Source organism: Mesoplodon densirostris, chromosome 17 (genome assembly GCF_025265405.1).
Source record: "Mesoplodon densirostris isolate mMesDen1 chromosome 17, mMesDen1 primary haplotype, whole genome shotgun sequence".
In the NCBI taxonomy this organism is placed as follows: Eukaryota; Metazoa; Chordata; class Mammalia; order Artiodactyla; family Ziphiidae; genus Mesoplodon; species Mesoplodon densirostris.
The window spans coordinates 50,188,496-50,208,690 of record NC_082677.1 but is presented as its reverse complement, the minus strand read 5'-3'; the positions used below and the strand labels follow the sequence as shown (position 1 = coordinate 50,208,690).

At 33.9% G+C, this 20,195-nt stretch overlaps 1 protein-coding gene across 6 annotated transcripts in view; it reads left to right on the top strand.

Moving 5' to 3' along the window:
• MYCBP2 (MYC binding protein 2) overlaps positions 1–20,195 on the top strand; it is a 269,886-nt gene that overhangs the window by 181,231 nt on the left and 68,460 nt on the right. For 5 of the 6 annotated variants that reach the window (XM_060080239.1, XM_060080241.1, XM_060080240.1 and 2 more), the window contains exons 48-53: positions 1,029–1,084; positions 3,240–3,355; positions 5,638–5,735; positions 6,756–6,872; positions 7,600–7,740; positions 19,176–19,400. In XM_060080239.1, coding sequence (XP_059936222.1) covers positions 1,029–1,084; positions 3,240–3,355; positions 5,638–5,735; positions 6,756–6,872; positions 7,600–7,740; positions 19,176–19,400 — 753 coding nt within the window. The remainder of the gene's footprint in view (positions 1–1,028; positions 1,085–3,239; positions 3,356–5,637; positions 5,736–6,755; positions 6,873–7,599; positions 7,741–19,175; positions 19,401–20,195) is intronic. The other variant, XM_060080242.1, reaches the window with a different exon arrangement.

Here is a 20,195-nt window from a genome sequence, read left to right as displayed (position 1 = left end):
AGATACATTTTTTGTATTTTACTGAGTACAAATTAATCTATAAGGAATATAGTATTTAGAATTTTGTGTATTTTTCAGAAGTTTATAAAAATGGTATCATATGCATCTATCACTTTGCCAGTGTTTGCCCAACATTGTTTTTAAGGTTTAGTCATGTAGCTGTAGTGCATTCAATTTATCTGCTTTGAAGTATTCCAGTGTATTACTATTCCATAATTTGTTCATTCCCCTACTGATGGGCATTTAGGTTGTTTCTAGTTTTTTCACTACTGTAAATTGTATTGAAATAAACATCCTTGTATATGTCTCCTTTTGCACATGAGCGAGAGTTTTTCTAAGATATATATCTAGAAGTGGAACTGCTGGATAGTAGGACATACCTGTCTTCAGCTATATTAAATATTGCCAAAATTTATATGCCCATGAGCAATGTATCAAAATGCTAGGTACTTCATGTTCTCACCAGCATTTGGTTCTTACCAGCACAACTTGATGACTGTGATAGGATCATCTTGTTGTTTTAATTTGCATTTTCTTGATCCGCAGTCTAGTTGAATAACTTTTCAAATGTTTATTGGCCTTTCAGATTTCCCTCTTCAGTGACTTGCCTTTACTCACTTTTCTTTTGTGTTGTTTCTGTCTTTTGTATTGATTTGTTCTGTATATATTATGGATTCATATCCCGTTAAGGTTAAATGAATTACTAATCCCCTTGTCCCAGGTGAAGGCTTAACTTTGCCATTTCTTTATAGTGTCATTGTTTTGGAGAAATTTAAAATTTTAATGTGCTCAAAACATATTATCTTTTTCTTCTTCTGAATTTGTTGATGTTTTATTTGTTACATCTAGGTCTTTAACACACCTAGAATTTATTTTTGTAAATGGTGTGATGTAGGTAATTGAGTTTTTTCTTTTTCTCCTGTATGGATAACCAGTTGTCTCAGCACCATTTATTGAATGTTCTATCAGTGCGTTAGTTAAGAACGTTTCTAATGATTTTGTGATTCTTGCTCATCTCTTTCTTAAAGGTTTATGAAAATTACTCATTTGAAGAACTGCGTTTTGCATCACCGACTCCTAAGAGGTGAGGATAATTTTCTCAAAGCATAGCCAAAACATGTGTTGCCAACTGCTTATAACTAAGATCACCCTGCATTCCAACCTTATTTTCTATAAATAAATATAGGATTTAAAAATTCCTGGTAGAGATTTTTTTTTAACATCCTTATTGGAGTATAATTGCTTTACAGTGTTGTGTTAATTTCTGCTCTGTAACAAAGTGAATCAGCTATATGTATACATATAGCCCCATATCCCCTGGAAGAGATTTACGACAGGTTTTACAATGTGTAGATTCACAGGTAGAATGTATTTATATTGAACTGTAGTACTGCCAATATGTTACATAATACTAAGGTACTAAAGTATCTAAAAGTATATAAATTGGCTTGTAAAGCATTGGTTAGTTTGTTTTTTCTCTTTTTGTTGCCCTCTCCCTTCACCTAATGAGTGGCAGAGCGATTTCAGTGTATGTTGTATTTGTATTTTCAGTTATGAAGTCCTTTATTTTTAAGCCCCTGGGTAATTATTTTAACTCCAGATTGAAGCAGATTTTCTGAAACAGAGTTTTTGGCTTACTATTTTATTTGCTTGTTAGGAGAAGTACTTTTTAAAACAGTTGCTTGGAAAAACTTATTAGATGGATTGTACTTTAGACAGACCACCTCTGTAGAATTTAGAAAAAGCTCTGAAGTGAATCTGAAACAGCATTAACTTAAAATTAACTTAATTAGAAATTAATTAACTTATTAGAGATTATCCAGCAGAAGAGGGGTTTGCCAAGATTGGCCGGCAGACCCAACCAGGCATGTTTTTGTAAAGTTATATTAGAACACAGCCTTGCTCATGAGCTGATGTATCGTCTGTGGCTGTTTTTACACTACAGTGACAGTTAAAAAGTTGTGACAAAGACTGCTTGGCGCAATAGACTAAAATACCATTAAAGAAAATGTTACTGACCCCTGGAATCATGATTTTTATGGAGATCAAAAAGTCTGAGAAATGAGCAAGAGTTTTTTGTTTTGGTGGGTGCTGGGGTGAGGAGGAAATAATAATTCTTCTTTGGGTATATTAAAATTGAGATGCCAAGATGCCTCTTAGTTATGCAAGTGGGGATATTTCCAGGGCAGCGGGAAATGTCAGTTCGAAATTCAGGGGAGAAATAATTGTTTGAGTCATCTTTATACATATGGTATTTAAAACTGAGGAATGGATGACTGGTCAACTAGAGAGATGACACTGAAAGAAAAAAGAAGATCTAGACCCAAATCCTGGGGCATTCTGTAAGTTAAAGGGTGCTCAGAAAAGGGAGAGCCAACAAAACACTGAGAAAGAATGGCCAGTGAGGTACAAGAAAAACCAGAAAAGTGTTGCAGAAGGTTTTTCAAGAAAGGAGGAGTTGTCAGCTGTTATCGAATGCTACTGAGAGGTTGCTGAGGATGAAGAAGCAATGATTGGATTTGGGGACATGGTGGTCATTGGTGACTGTGACATGATCAATTGCAATGAAGTGTTGGGAGCAAAAGCCTAGTGAGGATAATAAGCTTTGGAAGAGAATCGGAAATGAGGAAACGGAGAGCGATTGTAGGTAATTCTTTAGATAAGTTTTGCTATAAATGGGAAAAAATATATGAGGCCATATTAGGGAAGGCTGTAATATCAAGGGGAGGTGTTTAAGATGGAAGATTCTGAGTTTGTTTGTATAGAAAGGAAAGAGAAATAGAAACGATCCAGTAAAAGTGGGAGAAATTGACGGTGAATGAGAGAGAGCAAGATAATTGCATCACAGAAGTGCTGACGGAACGAGATTCACAGCCCAAATGGAGTGGCTGGCTTTGGACAAGACCCAGGACACTCCTTCCATTGTAACAGGAGGTAGATGAAAATAGGTTTAATCTGATTGCAACTTTGAGGTTGTATCTGATTGCTTCTGTTTTTCACCGAAGAAAGTGATGAGGTCATGATCAGCTGAGAGTGAGGAAGAGTGGTGCTAGAGGTTTGAGGTGAGGAGGAAAAAGTAAATTCAATCATGGAGAGTAGGAAAACATTCTCTGACAGTAGGATTGCTATTCATTGTGATAATACAATCAGAAATTTTATGTTTGCTGATACATGTTAATGATGATGTCAGCTGTTTAACCAAAAGTAAATGTTGCATTACCCATCTTATTTCCTTTCAGGCCCAGTGAGAATATGCTGATTCGGGTCAATAACGATGGCACTTACTGTGCAAATTGGACTCCGGGGGCTATTGGACTCTACACCATTCATGTTACAATCGATGGCATTGAAATAGGTATTTTTTTTTTTAAGTTGTGAGTTACTTAGTGCAAAGAGCTAGAATCAAAATCCTCTTTCTGTTCTAGTTTGCCCTTTAACATGTGTCACAGACATGGACAGATTTCATAACTTTTAGGGGGCTTCATATCCTCCTTTAGAATGAGTACTTAATTCGTGCATTGTTAAGGTCTTAAAATGTTGTAATAATTTATGGGTCATTGTAGCCCTCATGATTCCTTCCCTGCATTCCCTGATGTGGCTGGTCAGGTTCGATCTCCTCCATGCTGTGCTATAACCATGTGCATGCCTCGTCTCCCTACCCCGTGGTATGTCTGTCTTCCCTTCCTGGCTGTGAGCAGACACCTCTTTCATCTTTGGATCTCCCAGTCTGGCTCAGTGCCTGGCACATGATGGCTGCTCAATAAATACTTGCCGAAAGGATGAATTTTTTTTACCTACCACTAACTTTGAAAAATATATTGCTTTTCCTTTGGGCATTAATCTTTCTCTTTTCTTTATTTTTTTTATTTTTTATTTTTATTTTTTTGCGGTATGCGGGCCTCTCACTGTTGTGGCCTCTCCCGTTGCGGAGCACAGGCTCCGGATGCACAGGCCCAGCGGCCATGGCTCACGGGCCCAGCCGCTCCGCGCCATATGGGATCCTCCCAGACCGGGGCACGAACCCGTATCCCCTGCATCGGCAGGCGGACTCTCAACCACTGCGCCACCAGGGAGGCCCTCTTTTCTTTATTTTTAAACTATCCATATAATAGGACAACAGTAGGACAACAAAGCTCTAATAAGTGTTTATCAATATGAATTCCTTATAACACTGTCTTTTCTAATGCTCCTCAAGCAAAAGGGTTCCTATGATCAGGCAGATTTAGAAAGCCCAATATATTGTAGTCTCATCTTAGACATTAATACAATTCATATTATCATATTTGGGATTCTAAGAAATCTTGAAATTAAGAATCCTCTCTAAATTTGTTTAATCCTTATCTTGAGAACCTTACATGTAGGGAAGAGGAGGCAGGTTAGAGATAAAAGTAATACTGATTAACATTCCACCAAAATACCCTTTGGGAAACTTTAAGTAGTTTGTTTTTACAGTGAAGATAAAGAGGTACTTTACATTGTTGTAACCATAGATGTATAGAGTATACATTAATGTAACTATAGGATCAGATATATTAGATTCATCTATACCATCCTAGAGACATTTAGTGGCAGCCTTTGCTGCACTCTTTTATTTCAGCATATCTTTAAAGCCTTTAGTTCAGCAAACTTTCGCTGTTTCTGGGCAAAACATGTTCTAGGTAAGACAATTCCTGGCAAGTGTTGACAACTTACTGATGATTGTAAGATAAAACAGCCAAACAATATCACATGAAGTAGAATATAAGTAGTGATGTGCAAGGGGCACACATTACAGCAGCTCAAAAGTGGAGATAGCCAAGAATGGTTTCTTCTTGACTAATAGCGGGTAAAGGAAACTGATACAAAGTAGATAAGAAAAATCCACTTATATTTGTTTTCTGGAAAGACACTGAAGAAAAAGATTCATAGTTACTTAGAATCATTCATTTTGTTCCCCACCTTCTTAACTTAGCTTTCTCCAAAGGTGACCAAACTGTTAGTAGACTAGGATCTTGCTTGACTGCAGTCAAGGACAGATAATAATTCATTAGAATAAGGAGGATGATAATAGCATTTAATATATATCTAAAAATTTTTATACACACCTTACATATTATATATATATATATATTTTAAATCATTTCTTTCATTCTCACAGCATCTCAGTGAGATAGGTGCTATTCTCATCCCTATTTTATAGATTAAAAAAATGAGGCACAGAGAGTCAAACAGCAGGTGGCAGATGTGGGAACAGCCAAGTCTAACATGAGAAGCCCAGCTCTTAAACACCACACTGTGCTGCCTGTTACTCATGAGATGATTGGTATAGATGATGAGTAGTGTTCTGATTGGTTGTTATGAGATAACGTTTGATCACACAAGCATTTCTTTTTGATTATTTTGAATTTTTCAGTATTATTTTACATATTCTATAGCCCCTCCTCTTTGCCTTGAACCCCTGAGACACCCCTTTGGAATCTTAAGGTCATTTTTCAGATATTTCTCTCTTAGCTATTAAATATTAATCACCTTAAAAGGACAGAATTCAAATATTTGTTTTAATTGTTTAAAATAGCTGTGAATGTGTATTAAGTTAGGTTTAAGGGTCCTCCCTCCCTTGTGTTCTCAAGTGTTACAGTTCCCTTCCTTTTCTTACAGATGCTGGCCTAGAAGTAAAAGTAAAAGACCCACCAAAAGGGATGATACCACCAGGAACTCAGCTGGTCAAACCAAAGACTGAGCCTCAACCAAATAAGGTTAGGGTAGAATGAAATCAGAACATGAACTGGTCTGAGATTTATTAATTTTCTTCATTGATGCTTCAAGGTAGCCATCAAACACCTCATATTTTATTTTATTTCAGTATTCGAATTCTGAGTATTCCTAAATGAACTTGAAGAATAGTTCATGGTAATTCTAATCATTTCTCAATTGTAGAACCTGTACTTTTTGGTTTCTTTGTATAATGCTATAGTAATTTATAGGCCTTGTGTACTTTCTGTTATTGAAAGTTTACAATTGGGACTTCCCTGGTGGTCCAGTGGTTAAGACTCCGCACTGCCAATGCAAGGAGCCCAGTTTCGATCCCTGGTCAGGGAACTAGATCCTGCATGCTGCAACTAAAGATCCCGCATGCTGCAACGGAAGATCCCACATGCTGCAATGAAAGATCCCGCGTGCCACAACTAAGACTTGGTGCAGCCAAATGAATAAATAAAAGCTACCCTTAAAAAAAAAAAAAGAAAGAAAGAAAGTTTACAATTCACAAAACGTCTACCGAAATTAAGTGTATAAAGTTGACAAAGTTAACGTATCCTGTGCTGTTAAAAGAAAAAATTCATTTCCTAATATCTAAAGAGTAAGCACTATAGGAGTTTTAGTAAACTACTTATTAAAAATGAAATATGGATAATAGAATTTATATACCTTCCTGAAAGGAAAAAATGGCTCTTTTCTCCTTTTTATCATGTCTTCAAAGTTTAGAAAAGAAATTATAAACGTATATTAATAATTTTCTATTTTTTCAATAATTTACATTTTTACACATTTTAAAAAACAACATTTTTTTAAAATGTTGTTTTTATAAATGTTTTCTCTTGTTGTTTTTATAAATTAACCACTGTTATTTGCACAGGGAAACCAGCTACAAATAATTTTGGAAACTTTATCAGAATTATACTTTCAAATCTGTTTAATTTTCTCTCTTACCACTTACTTATAAGGACTTCTGTTACGTGATTTCCCCTGTCTCACCTGTCTGTCTTTGCCTTTCTCAGGTTCGAAGATTTGTGGCCAAGGACAGTGCAGGGCTCCGTATCCGTAGCCACCCTTCCCTTCAGAGTGAGCAGATAGGCATAGTGAAGGTCAATGGAACCATCACTTTCATTGATGAGGTAATTTGTAAGGAAACACTTGGTAACAAATTTTGGACAGAAAGTTTTTGCATTGTTTGCACAATGTAAGTTTACTAAATTGTTAGAATGTGTTTTAAGCAGTTTGGGTAGTGTTTGGGAAATCATTTCACAGAATTTCAAAATTCTGTTCATTGAGTTTCAAACATTGCATTCATTTTTCTTTATCAATAAAAAAAGTAACTAAAATTATATTTTTAGCATAAAAGTAATTCAGTTAACATGGTAGTCAGAACCTGTACAAGGATTCAATGAAAATGAGTACAGTTTTTCTTGAATTTTTAGAATGTGGTTTGTTTTTGAATGTGTTTATTATATTGCCTTAACTTTGGACAGTACATATTTCTAATAATTCAGTCAAGTAACTTCCAATTATGAAAATCTAAATTGAGAGGAAGGAAGTCTTAAGTTCTTTTGGGAAACATCTGATTTTATGTTTGAAATATTTATCTTAAAGTGCGATTTTTTTGTGTGCTTTTACTCCTAAGTGACATTGTTTTTTACAATCTCACCATGTGAATCATCATGTTGCTTGGCATTCCTTGCTGGTTTTTTCCTTAAAGGTTCTCTCATTCTTACCTTCTGCAAAAACTAGATGCTTAATCTCCATGTCCAGCATTATTTGCCTGCTTTGTAGCCTTTCAGACCTTGCTACCCTCATAGGAGTTACAGGAGGGCGTGGCTTGTTTCTGTTGCATATATTCTGTAGATCCACAATGATGATGGTGTGTGGCTGAGGCTGAATGATGAGACGATAAAGAAGTATGTTCCTAACATGAATGGTTACACTGAAGCCTGGTGCCTCTCTTTTAATCAGCATCTTGGGAAGAGTCTTCTGGTCCCTGTTGACGTAAGTAAAAGGGTTTTAAAAAGCTTTCTAGGTATACTGTGTCCTCATTACAGGGCTTTCTTTAATTAAGGCTTCTCAGTTCTGAGGTAAACCACAACTAAATAACTTTAAGTGCTTGAATTCTGAGAGCTTCTGTGTAATAAAGAGGGAGTTTGGCAAGGCTAAGGACCTTACTACTTACTATGGTCCATCACAAGCAAGAAGTAGTAAATTAAAACTAGGCCTGCTGAATTCCTTACACAGAGGTAGGGAACGAGAGCGGTTTCGTTTTTTTTCCCCTTTCTTATTCACACTACTGTTTGGAATGAATTCCAAACTAAAATTTAAGAATTCAGTGTTACTCTTCATTTCAGAAATATGTATAATGTATTTTTTTTATGTTGGCATTTTGTAATTCTATGTTGTCTAAGTTTGGATCTTTTCTTTCTTGGCATGTGATACTGCTGTGTTAAAATAAGGTGGATTTTTAGACTTGTGGTGCTGTAGTGTTCTAGTTGAAGTTAAATCTTAGTGTCTGAGAGAATTCACTGAGCCTCTTTGACAGATGCAGTAGAATACTTAGAGTGTTCAAAGGTTTGCTATATCAGTAAATATGATAGGAACCCACAGCTCTTTTTATAATTTAAACAGAAATATATGATTTTTTTCTTTTCCATTTCCATCAAATGTATTCCTTATGACACTGCTAATGAATAGAACAGGTAAATTTTTATTTTAAAAAAACCTTAGTATTTTAAACAGTGGAATTTCTTAAAAATAAGTATATAAAACTAGCTCTTTATATCAAATCATTTAATATATTGTTTGTTTTTCTCCTTAATAGTTCAGAGTAATGTTCTCCAAAGGGGTGTATACAAGATGATTCTTTGGGAAAGAAAATAACAGAACTTCTATTTAAATTTATTGATTTCATTCTTTTCTCTATTCCTTTGTATATGTTTTATAATAGTACAGTGGGGAGAGATATATCTATCTGTATACTTTTTACAAATAGATGCGTGATAAAGTTTGGAGAGTGTTGGTCTACTGCTTTTTTTATTTTTTTATTTTTTTCATCTGTGGCTCGAAAGTTGGCCTTAAATGGTTTGAACCCATCTCTCATTATGGTAACCAAATATTCTTCAGGATTACAAAAATGATATTTTAAATGAGATAATTATAATAGCCATTTTGTTTATTTCATTAACAGCACATTTTTAAAATTTTGACCACTTTAGAGTTTTGTGTATTTTAAGGCCCTAATAAGGCATTATATTAGATTATATTATCTTTACTACCTTCCCCACTTCAATATTTTCTTCCTAATTCCTTTGTTTGCTCATTTGAGAAGGCGGTTTTGGAAGAGGAAGATATTCACACAGATAGAGCAAGAGAATAAACAAAGGTAGAAAGGAAGAGCAAGAAGTGTGCTGTGTGTTGAAGTTCTGAATCCCATGGCTTCATTTTGGACCACTGCTGTTCTGTTATTTGATGCTTTTAAACTCTAGTCAAGAGACAGTTTTTAATAGACAGTCTTGAGGTCAGAAAGAGAGGACATCATAAAGGTGAAAGGGAACGCTAAATGGAGTGAGCCGTACAAATACTCGTTGATGGCTTTTCACTGGTATGTGAATGAGGAGATTATCACTGACTTATTTGAAAAATCTAGATGAAGAATATTGGAGATAGAAAGTAAAATGAAGTAGCTTTTGATATTTTCTAGCTTGTCTTTATGTTGAAGAATGACATGAGTTCTCTTTTAACATTAAGTAACTCAGAGTATCTGGTATCATTAAGAAGGCTGAGGTTTTTCTGGTTCCTTTATTTCAAGGATGGTAGTGACTTGAGATCCTTACAAATTAAAGGAAAGATGCCAGTAGAAAAGGGAGACATTAAAGCTGTAGATAAGAAATCTGAAGGCTGAAAGAGGAGGAGAAAATAGAATTGAGGGCACATTGGAGAGTTGTTTCTGTGAAGGAGGAGGAGGTATGTATGGCAGTGGGTAAGTTTTTAGGGTTGAGGGAGGAAGGGAATAGGTTGAAGGAGACCATGATTTCCATATAGAAGGGAGAAAAGTCATCAGCTGAGATTGAAACAATTGAGTTAAGCTAGAGAGTTTAGAAATGCCATAAAGATTTGGAGTAATGTTTGAGAGAAATAGCAGGATCTGACAAAAAAACTACTTGTTTGGGGATTATTGGGCCACTAAGGACCCAGTGGGACCACTGGATAGATCCATTCTGGATACCCTTCCTCTCCCATGGCCCTAAGTATCCAGCATTAAAGGAGCCAGGAAAACAGATGATAGCATTGGCTGGAATTTCCTGGGCTGCTATGACAGGAAAATAGGGACAAAAGGGAATTTCAGATGCTGATGAAAGAGCAATTGAGATCACCAGCTGTGGGATCCAGCCTGAGTTGGAAATGTGAAAGGACAAATGGACGGTCCAAGGGACTTGGAGGACTTAATAAAATAGAACAATATACTGAGTGTGCTATACTTGAAGAGCTGGAAGGAGATAGGCAATTTTTGTGATAACATAGCATGTTTGAATTTGATTTCATACTTAGAGCATTTTATTGAATAAAATGGCTCATTAATGTGGCCATGAGAGGGCAGCTGAAGTATGTTGGAAGTAAAGGTCATTGGAACTTCCCAAGTCTAAGAACTAAAAGGCTAGGCAGTTGGATGATATCCCCATCGACACGAAGACGTACCAGTGATGGCAACACTGTGACCTGCAAGGTTTGAAAGAGAGTTTGTGTACCATTGGAGGAAGAGTCCCATTAGATATAATATAAAGTCATGGGACAAATGGGAATAATTAGATGTTGGATCAGGAAGAAGCCTAGAGTAGTTTTGGTATAAAAAGAGAACAGGTAGATGACATAAGGGTTTATATTTTATGTGGTGACCAAAGAGGGCAGAGGGGATGTGTGACAACTGGCCTAAGGCTTCAAATAGATCTGGTATAAAGTTGCTTCAGTGAGGATGTTATATGAGGACCCACAGAGTCAGAGCCTGGCATAGGCAAGAACAGGCTGGTTTTCCAAGGTTTTGATTTTAAGGACCAGGACAGCCTCTCATACAGTCACTAAGTTTTTAATGAGTACCTTACTCTACAGGGCAGAGCATGATAGGACATAGAGGGGATAATGATTCCATCTCATCTCCTCAAGGAACTAATAGAGCTGAACAAACGCATCTTGCTGCTTCTTCCCTTTGCATCTCTTACTTCATTTACTACTAGAAAAATGCTGGCCACCTATTCTCCCTTTTTATACTTCAGTTCGTTTGTGAGTAAATCAACTATAAATTATGGCTACCCATTGTGAAATACTACTGAATTAAAAAAAGAAAACTAGGAGATTTGAAATAAAATTAGAAATTATCGAGGACTAATGCCACTAACTTAAAGAGATGCAAAAGTACCAAAAAGTTGCCTTGAGCAGCCCTTACCTCAACCTCTGCAGCCTTTTCTAGTTACAACAATTGTAGTCACATGAATGCGTGTACCCTGTTTGGAGCCTGACTCAAACAAACTGTTGGAGAGAATGGGGGTAGGGATTGGAAATTGAACACTGACTAAATATTTGATGAACTATTTTTTTTGAAAAAGATTACATAAATAGTCATATTTAGAATGAACTTAAAAATTATTTTTGTTGGACTGTCTTGTTTATTTACTCATACTGTAGAACTATCATTTTCATTGTAGATAAGTACTTTAGCTAAATTTTGGCCTACCTAGCATTAGTTCTATTTAAACATCATTACTTTACTAAGAAATGACATCCTAACTTAGTTCAAATATGACTTTAACTGTGTTTTAGTACTTTAGTAATGCTCTAGTTTAGAGATTAAAAAACATTAGGCATCCATATTATGACTACGTCTTTTTTAGAATATTTTTAAATCAAAAAAAATTTTTTACGTCAGTGGGAAGAATAGGGATAAATATGAAGAGTGCAGATTGTTTTTTGTGAGCTGCTCACGGTCTGTTAGAACTTGTTGCCCCTTTTAGAACACACTGTTTAATTTTACATCTTAGAGTCTTTGTTTATGTTGTTTCATTTGTCTAAAATGCTTTTGCTTCCATTTTTTTTTCTAACTTTTCTAATATTTTCCTAATTGGACAGGCTCAAAAGTTTCTGTCAACGTTTCTCATCCCTGTACATCCCAATAATGCTGTAGTTATCAGTTCATTAATTGTTCACTCAACATATATTTATTGAGTCCTTATTTTATTATGTACCAGATACTAAGCTGGGAAGTAGGTGTTGGGTGGAGAGGCAAAGGGGAGGGATACAAAATAAGTAAGAGTGCAGTTCTTGATCTTGGGGTACTCACTATGTAATGGGATAGACATACAATATTCAGGTAATTAAGTTGCATTATGTTAAGTTCTAGAGTGACTTTACTTAGGAGGTGACATTTGAGGAAATCTTAAGGAAAAATTGCCAGGACAAAGTAAAGTAATTTCACATTAGAGAGTCAGGTGTCCAAAGTTATGGAGGCATGCTATGTATGGGAACTAAAAAATGGTTGATACGGGTGAAGCAAGAATTGAGGGTAAAAAGCATATAAGTATTGGGGACATTAGCTTTTTCTCTCCTTTCTCAGGTAGCACTTTGTCTGTAAAAGCAGAAAAGGCTTATAAATGTCTTTCTCCAACTACCCATAATGTTTAGTTTGGATTTTTTTTGGCCTTTAGCCCATTTGTATTTATAAACCTCTTATTTCTGTTAAGCTCCTCAAGGGTTAGGGCTCATTTAGGATCCCTTCTTATATTTTTTCTTCCAGAGTGTTAAATATTACATTTTGCTCGTGGTAGGCTTTCAACATTTGTTAAATACTAAATTTTAGTTCTTGGCATTTGGTAGGATCATACTGCTTAAAATAATTTCTGACCCTCTTATGCTCCATACCTTAATTCTCTCATTTAATTTTCATTGTGCCCCTTTGATGTTAAGTTTTTATCATTCTCATTTTTCCAGTGACAGAAGAGAGCTATTCTCCCAAGATCATAAGTAGTAAGTAGTGGAGCTAGCTCTGGAACTCCAGTTGATGTGATTCCAAAGCCCATTTTTTTATATTCAGTCTACCTTAATCTAGTGGAGCCATAAGGATAAATAGTTATAAAAGGATAAAGTAAATATAGCTATAAGAATCATATTACTTTGGCTAGAACTCCACAATTAAATAAATATGAATACTAATAACCTTAATGGCTGAATGAGGATGAATATCGTGATGTATGTTGAAGGTATACCTGGGGAAGGCTGATTTTAAATTAAAATTCTTAAGATTTGGAAACTACAAATGTAAGCCAATAGAGTGTTTCAGATACCAAGGAAAATATGTTTAAAAAGAGAGAGAAAATCAGTTATGCACGTGACTTGGGAGACATTTGACTGCCTATAATAGAGCCTAAATTTTTTGGAAAGCAAGTTTACTTCTAAAATAGGAGATATTACTGATCTGAAACTTATAGGCCCAGTTCTTTGGATTCTTTGTCAAAAATGAGGTCTTTTAACATTGTGAATGAGGTTGAGTGATAGAGAAAGTTTATATCAAGGAAAGAAGATGATACCTCATTAGAAGTATTCAAAGATATCTTTATAATGCCCATATTATCCAAATTCTTGCAGAAGCAACTTGAGTCTCCGAACACACCGTACAATTATACAAACCACTTTCTACCTACTTAGTCTGATTGGTGTTCACATATAGAAAGTAGGCTGATTTTTCTGAATTTGGGGGCTCTGAAGATTTGGGGGAGAGATGAAGGAAAAATATCATTTGGTATTCTCTCTTATAACATTACTCAGGGTAATTGGTAAAATTAGCAAATGTTTCTTGCATTTTATGTCAGTTTCATTCTTTTGGGATACCTAATGATGCCTGATAGTCACAGCTTTAATATACCTCAAATTTCTTGATTTTGTCTCGCTAATAAATTTGTGTGTATATGTATGCATAACCTGTTTTTCAGTCCCACTAAATACTAAGTATTTACTTAATACACCATTAGTAAATATGCTGTCCTTAGATGGTTATCAAAAGCTTCATTTCATACTTTAGCTTGATGTTTAAGTTTCCTAAACAGAATGGAATTAAGGCTTAAATTCCATTTAAGCCTTAATTTAAGCCTCTATTAAAATAACACTGTAATTGTTTGTATATATGCTGTATTTAATTTCTCTGAGATATTTTATCTTTTTCACTTTAAAATTGGCAATTTTTAACTCTGTGATCATCCAGCACAATGAAACAATTACTATCTTTTTTTTTCTTTTGCATGAGCATTTGGCATGTTTGGTCATGTATTTCTCCATGAAAATTATTCGCTTATTTGGTGTCTTCTATGCCTTAAAAGATTATTGTCTTAGAGTTGCAATTTGGTGCTCATCAGTTTAGTTAGGTTTTTAGCATGCTTCAGTTTCTAAGTTTCTTGACAGAACTTTTTTGCCTTCACAATAGTCTTTGAGAATAAAATGATTTAGATTATTGTAGATATGTGTGTATTTGTATATGTGTGTGTGTGTGTATATATATACACACTTTTACATACATATATAGTGGTGCTCATATTATTCTATAAAATTATACAATATGAAAGCTAATTTATATATTTTAATAGTGAGAAATTGAGACTGGAGAGATTAATATTTTCATGCATGTTCATATCTTTAGACTAAACTTTCCTAAATTTTCGAAAGAAAACTATGCAAGTACATTTTAATTTTAAACTCCAGTTTTCTATCTGGTGGTTTTTTGATACTTGATAAATGCAATTTTATTAGGATAACACATTTTAAAAATAATCTTATAATAAACCAGCATAGAAAGAATTTTCTACAAATGCAGAACAAAAGCAAAAAAGTCAAATTTGAATCCACGTATAATTAACATGTACAAAATTGATTTTATTGGCAATTTGTTACCATGGTTAGCAGTTACATCACTTTAAGGTATCATTGTACATGTTAACTCATGTCCTCAGACTGAGGAAACACTTGAGTTTGCACATTGAAATAAGAGAGGGAATTCCCTGGCAGTCAGTCCAGTGGTTAGGACTCTGCTCTTTCACTGTCGAGAGTGCGGGTTCAATCCCTGGTCGGGAAACTAAGATCCCACAAGCTTCATAGCGCAGCAAAAATTTAAAAAATAAATAAATAAAAGAGAGATACAAGCTTTAAAATTGTCAGTCACCACATTGCTTCTTTATTCCTAACTCATCTGCATTGCTTTTTACAACGCTTTTCACATTGCTTTTGATGCTAGAAAAATTTATGCTAAAAAATAGAATATGCTAAAAATATTAATATTGTTTTATGTCAAAAGGTTTGCACCGCTATTCTCTGCAAAGGAGAAAAACCATTGAGCAAATACTCCACAAATTCTTACATACATGGACGAACCAGTAAGGACATCTTTTTCCCCCCAAAATAGCATTTCAAAATACTTTGCAACATGTTTCCACTTCACCTAAAGAGAAAGTGCCCTGTCTGCTGTCTATTTTTAAATGTGAAGGGGGCTTTGGTTTTTTGTTTTTTTCTTTTGTTTTGCATTTATCTGTAGGCACACTAATAGAAGCTCATTTTTTTTCTGGCTTTTATATGTTTTATATTTCTGTATTAGCATATATGTATGTATATGGGTCTGTATCTACATCTGTCCCTACATGTACATACATGAGGAAAATACAGAACTGGAGAATATTAAATAAATTCTCGTTATCTAAAATGGCTTACAGTTGGTTGGGAATTGTGTTCTTTCTTTTGTGCTGAAGTCTTGGATAATGACAACTTTCATTAACATTTTGAATGTCCTCTTTTTTGTATTTATATAAGCAGTAAAATTGTGTAATTGCTGGTTTCTGGAAGGATTTTAATTTCCTATCAAATAAATATGTTCAATAGGATGATATGTCTATGTAAATGTATATCATTTTAATTTTTATGAAAACATTTTGTGAAAATGTTGATTTTTCTGGGACCATGTTGCTGTGAATTGGTTGTTCTGTAACAAAATATTTTTAGACTCTAAAGTAGAGATCCTAAATGCTCTGTGCATTTCCTAAACTTTGAGATGGAGAAAACTAGGTCTGCCTTTTGATAAAAGTTCAGATTGTATGTTTTTTCTCTGTGCTTTTCTTAACAAATTTGCTAACAGCTTTCAGTAACATTTCCAAGTGACTGTTTTCTCATTTGTAGAAGAGAGCAAAATTGAAAAATGACTTAGATTTTTTTTTCTTTTTGATTTTTTTTGTACTTTAAACAGAGATAACTAATTCACATATACTACATGCCATTATTATTCATAATAATAGTTGCTCTATCTATACAATCTGTGTTAGTCACATTTTCTTTATAAAACAGCAGACTGTCTTCTGTCATAAAACAAATCTGGCTTGTACTGGAATAGCCACGTCATCATTTAAAGGAATTTGAAGGTGTCCTTCTTGAACTGACTGTCTTAAGGTTTAAATCAATGTCTGGCTCTTAATTGTAGTAAATGGCATGACACACTATATCCATGGAGAGCTTTTGACAAAAACTTATGTATCGGAATTTCTTTGCTGTGTGGTTTACTCAGGTGGCTTCAGTTTCCCTTTAGTGAAATAATATTCCAGTGCTGGTGCTAGAGTATAGAACATTGTTGTTACTGTGAACGCATCTTCTGCAGATGATATCCTGTTCCCTTTCTTTGTTGATATTTTTCTTTCTTAAACTTTGTTGCTCAGAATATCTTTAATGCTAGCCAAGGAGTCAGGGATTTGGACGTATTTTCATGGACTTCCAAAGCTTTTTTCCCCCAGGTGAGTTAACTGTAAGGAACAGTCATACATTATTCAGGTATTTCAGCTTGTATAACAAATTTTACATTGTATCTTTGAAGCCTTTACTTAAGATTAATTTTTAAAAAAATTCTTTTTACCAAAAACGATCTATACAGAGTTCTGCAATTGAGTTTCCCCATAAACCTTTCCCCTCTATTTCTGCCAAAGACTGTATTACTAGTGTAAGTTAAACTTTTACTTGACTTCAAATTTGGTATATTTAACTTTATGACTAGCTTCTCCAACAATTATATACAGGTCTAGCTTTTTCAGAACTTACTTATTTAGGTGGGAGAGTTCCAACCCTATGGCTCTTCTGTTTTTTTCCTAGCCTTGCACAGTGGCCTTTTGAATGTTGGGGTGGGATTGCAGGGAGCAAAAATTAACATTGCAGTTCATCAATTTCATATGCTGGTACCCAGGTCTTAAATTTCTGTATAGAATAAAACATGCATTTTAGGATTTCTTGAGAATAACAGATACAGTTCTGTGATTTTAGGTCTATCAGTTCTTTTTATACTTTTTAGTATTAAGAAAAAGGATAAACTTTGCTGTACATTTATTAATTTATATAGTTTCTTTAACTAATCAATAAAATATTAAATATTTTACGATAGTTTTCCTATATTGACTTTCAGTGAATAACTTGCAATTATTATAATTATTATTAGTGTTTGCCAAGACTTTTCTCTCACTGTTACCCTGAGTGGTCAAATTGGAAATATTGTTATAACTTAATTAAATGCTCGAGATGTATCATCAAAGACCAGTGAAATTGTTTTTTCACTAAATCTATGAATATTTGTTTAGTTTTTACATCATGCCATGTAATTTTTAAAAGATCATTTGTACATATGACTAATTTGACTCTTCCATCTATGAAATAGCATCATGTATTTGCCAAAATTGATCATTCACAATGACATTTTTAAATATTTACTGAAAATCTCATGAGTAAAACAGCACAATTTAAAGTTTAGACCTTACTCTCCATTTTTATTTTGAGTGCTCTCTTTGTATTCATATAGTTGTACACATATATAACTTTTTACAAATATGCATGCATGGGTATATAAAATGCATATTTTATTTTAGATTGTAAATCTAAATTTTTCAAGTACTTAAAATTCTCATTTCCATTAAATTGCCAATATATAAATAAGAAATGTTGGACAAATATGGTACAGTAATTATAATAAATGTAAATAAATACTGTCCGTAGTACGTATTTGTATAAGTAAAAATTGATGATTATTCATCACCACAATGAAATTTACAAGATATTATGTGAAGGTTAATAATGGATTTAAAATTTTTTCTGACCAACCATATATTAAATTAAAGTCACAGGTACGGAGAATTCTTGAATCCACATTTTTTTAACCTTACGACTTGATTTTTAATTTTCCACTATATAATGGGCATTTCTTTTGGAATGAGACTACTCATAGGGATTAGAGCTATTCAGTAATATTTTATCTTGCATAATATGTTAGTGGGTTTTTTCATTTTTATCCTATTTATAACATAACTAGATATTAATTTAATTTTAACCTAATGTTTGAATAAGTGTCCCATTGTGATCTTTTACTGTATTTGAATAAAACAATTTGTAGAGTCTATATCGCTGTATTTAAACCGTTTAAGTCTGTTTTAAAGAAGTAATAATGACAGTGGAAGAATTTCCAGTATAGAACTTTCCTTTACATTTAATTGGGAAAAAGAGCAAATATGGGAAGGTTATTATTTCTCTTTATTGCATTCACGTAGGAAGTAATTTCATCACAGCATTCAGATTCAACAGGAAATTTAGGGTATGTTCCTTTCTTTCATTTTAGAAGTGACTCTTTTATATCCAAATATATTATATTTATATAAAACCACATCTTTAATGTTAATCTCTCCTCTCTACTAAAATATAATCATCTTTTTCTGTTAAAAACATTAGTATATCACTGTTTAACAATGGTCTAGCAAATCTAACAAGCCATTTTTATTTGTACTGTATTAAGCAAGTGTGAGTTGTTAAAATCCTATAAGCATTCTTATTTCATTCATAACTAGTAAATATTAACATGTAGCTATATTTCATGCACATTTTTTCATCAGTTATCTCTGTTTATAGATAAGTCTCCAGAATCTTCATACCTATTTTCTCTATTAATAGCTGTAAACAAAAGTACAAAGAAATGAAGATTTAGACTTTAACCCATACCGACAGGCAGTAATGCAGTAATAATGATTCAAAATTATTCAGTTGTGGTTCATATAGTAAATTATTTTTGTTTATCCTACTGTTAAATATTTCACTAAAAGATAAAAGTGAAATCAAGTACTACTGTGTTTCTCAAATTATGGTGGACAGAAGCTAGAGGTTCAGTTCCTCTCCTATCTTTTCTTCTCTTCAACTCTATTTTAAATATTAGTCATAATTGAATAACTGAAAGATTCTTTAATAGTAGTATTAACCAACCCTTGAGCTATCTTTGGATATGTGTTCTTTTTCTTAATTGATGCATTATGGACTTTCTGTAAAAGCAATTAAGAAGGATGTTGAAAGTGATAATAGATTGTATTTTGTTTACTTTTTTTTCCTATTCAAATTTTCAGGAACCTAAAACTAGTACTGATGACTTTTTCAAAGACATAAACTCCTGCTGCCCACAGGAAGCAACAATGCAAGAGCAGGATATGCCGTTCTTGCGAGGAGGGCCAGGCATGTACAAGGTAGTGAAGACGGGACCTTCCGGTCACAACATCAGAAGCTGCCCTAACCTTAGAGGTATCCCAATTGGAATGTTAGTTCTGGGAAACAAAGTCAAAGCAGTGGGAGAGGTATGGATTCTTGTAGCTTCATGACTTCTAAGATATTCATTTTTAATATAATACAACCAAAGCATCTCTTTCTTCCAAAGGTTGCCATTTCCATCCCAGGTGTTTAAATGTTAATGTTCTTTATCTTTACCTGTATTGAAAATACTAATGCAGTTTTTCTGTGCTTCTTTTTTAATAATTTTATTCTCATAATTATCCTTGTGAAAACAATATTTATATAACAAAGTGATTTGTATTGTATATATAAATGTTTGGTATTTGCAAATATCTTTTCACTATTGCAAATGTGTACTGTACTGTCATGGATGAACAGCACTTCGAAATATTTGCTATGAATCAGTTTGGAGATGTGTTATATTCAAAGGGTTTCATTTCTTCGTTCCCATATATGGGTGTCACTGAAGTCCTGAGCAAATAACATTACTCTTTAGTCAACTGTGGCATTTGCCTCAGCTGATGAGCTTAAAGATGTAGTGTGTCATGCTATTTCTCAGTGTCAGGGTTACTTTCAAGTTGCATTTTAGGCACTACCAACCTAAATAATAGAGAATATGCTGTGTTAGGACATTTCAGGTGCCAAACAAAGAGCCGTGTGTTTTGGGGTAGCATTTAAAATGATTAAGGGATTATCCTGTGCCTTAAAAAAATATTGTTTTTACTGAAGTCATCAGTGAGCATTATTTTACAAGACTGTTTATTGATTTCTATCTTACCTCAGGCTGTGGTCTTAATTTCAGAAACTAATTTGATGATAGAGATTTTTTGGAATAATTACTCACTTAAACTTTTTGCTGG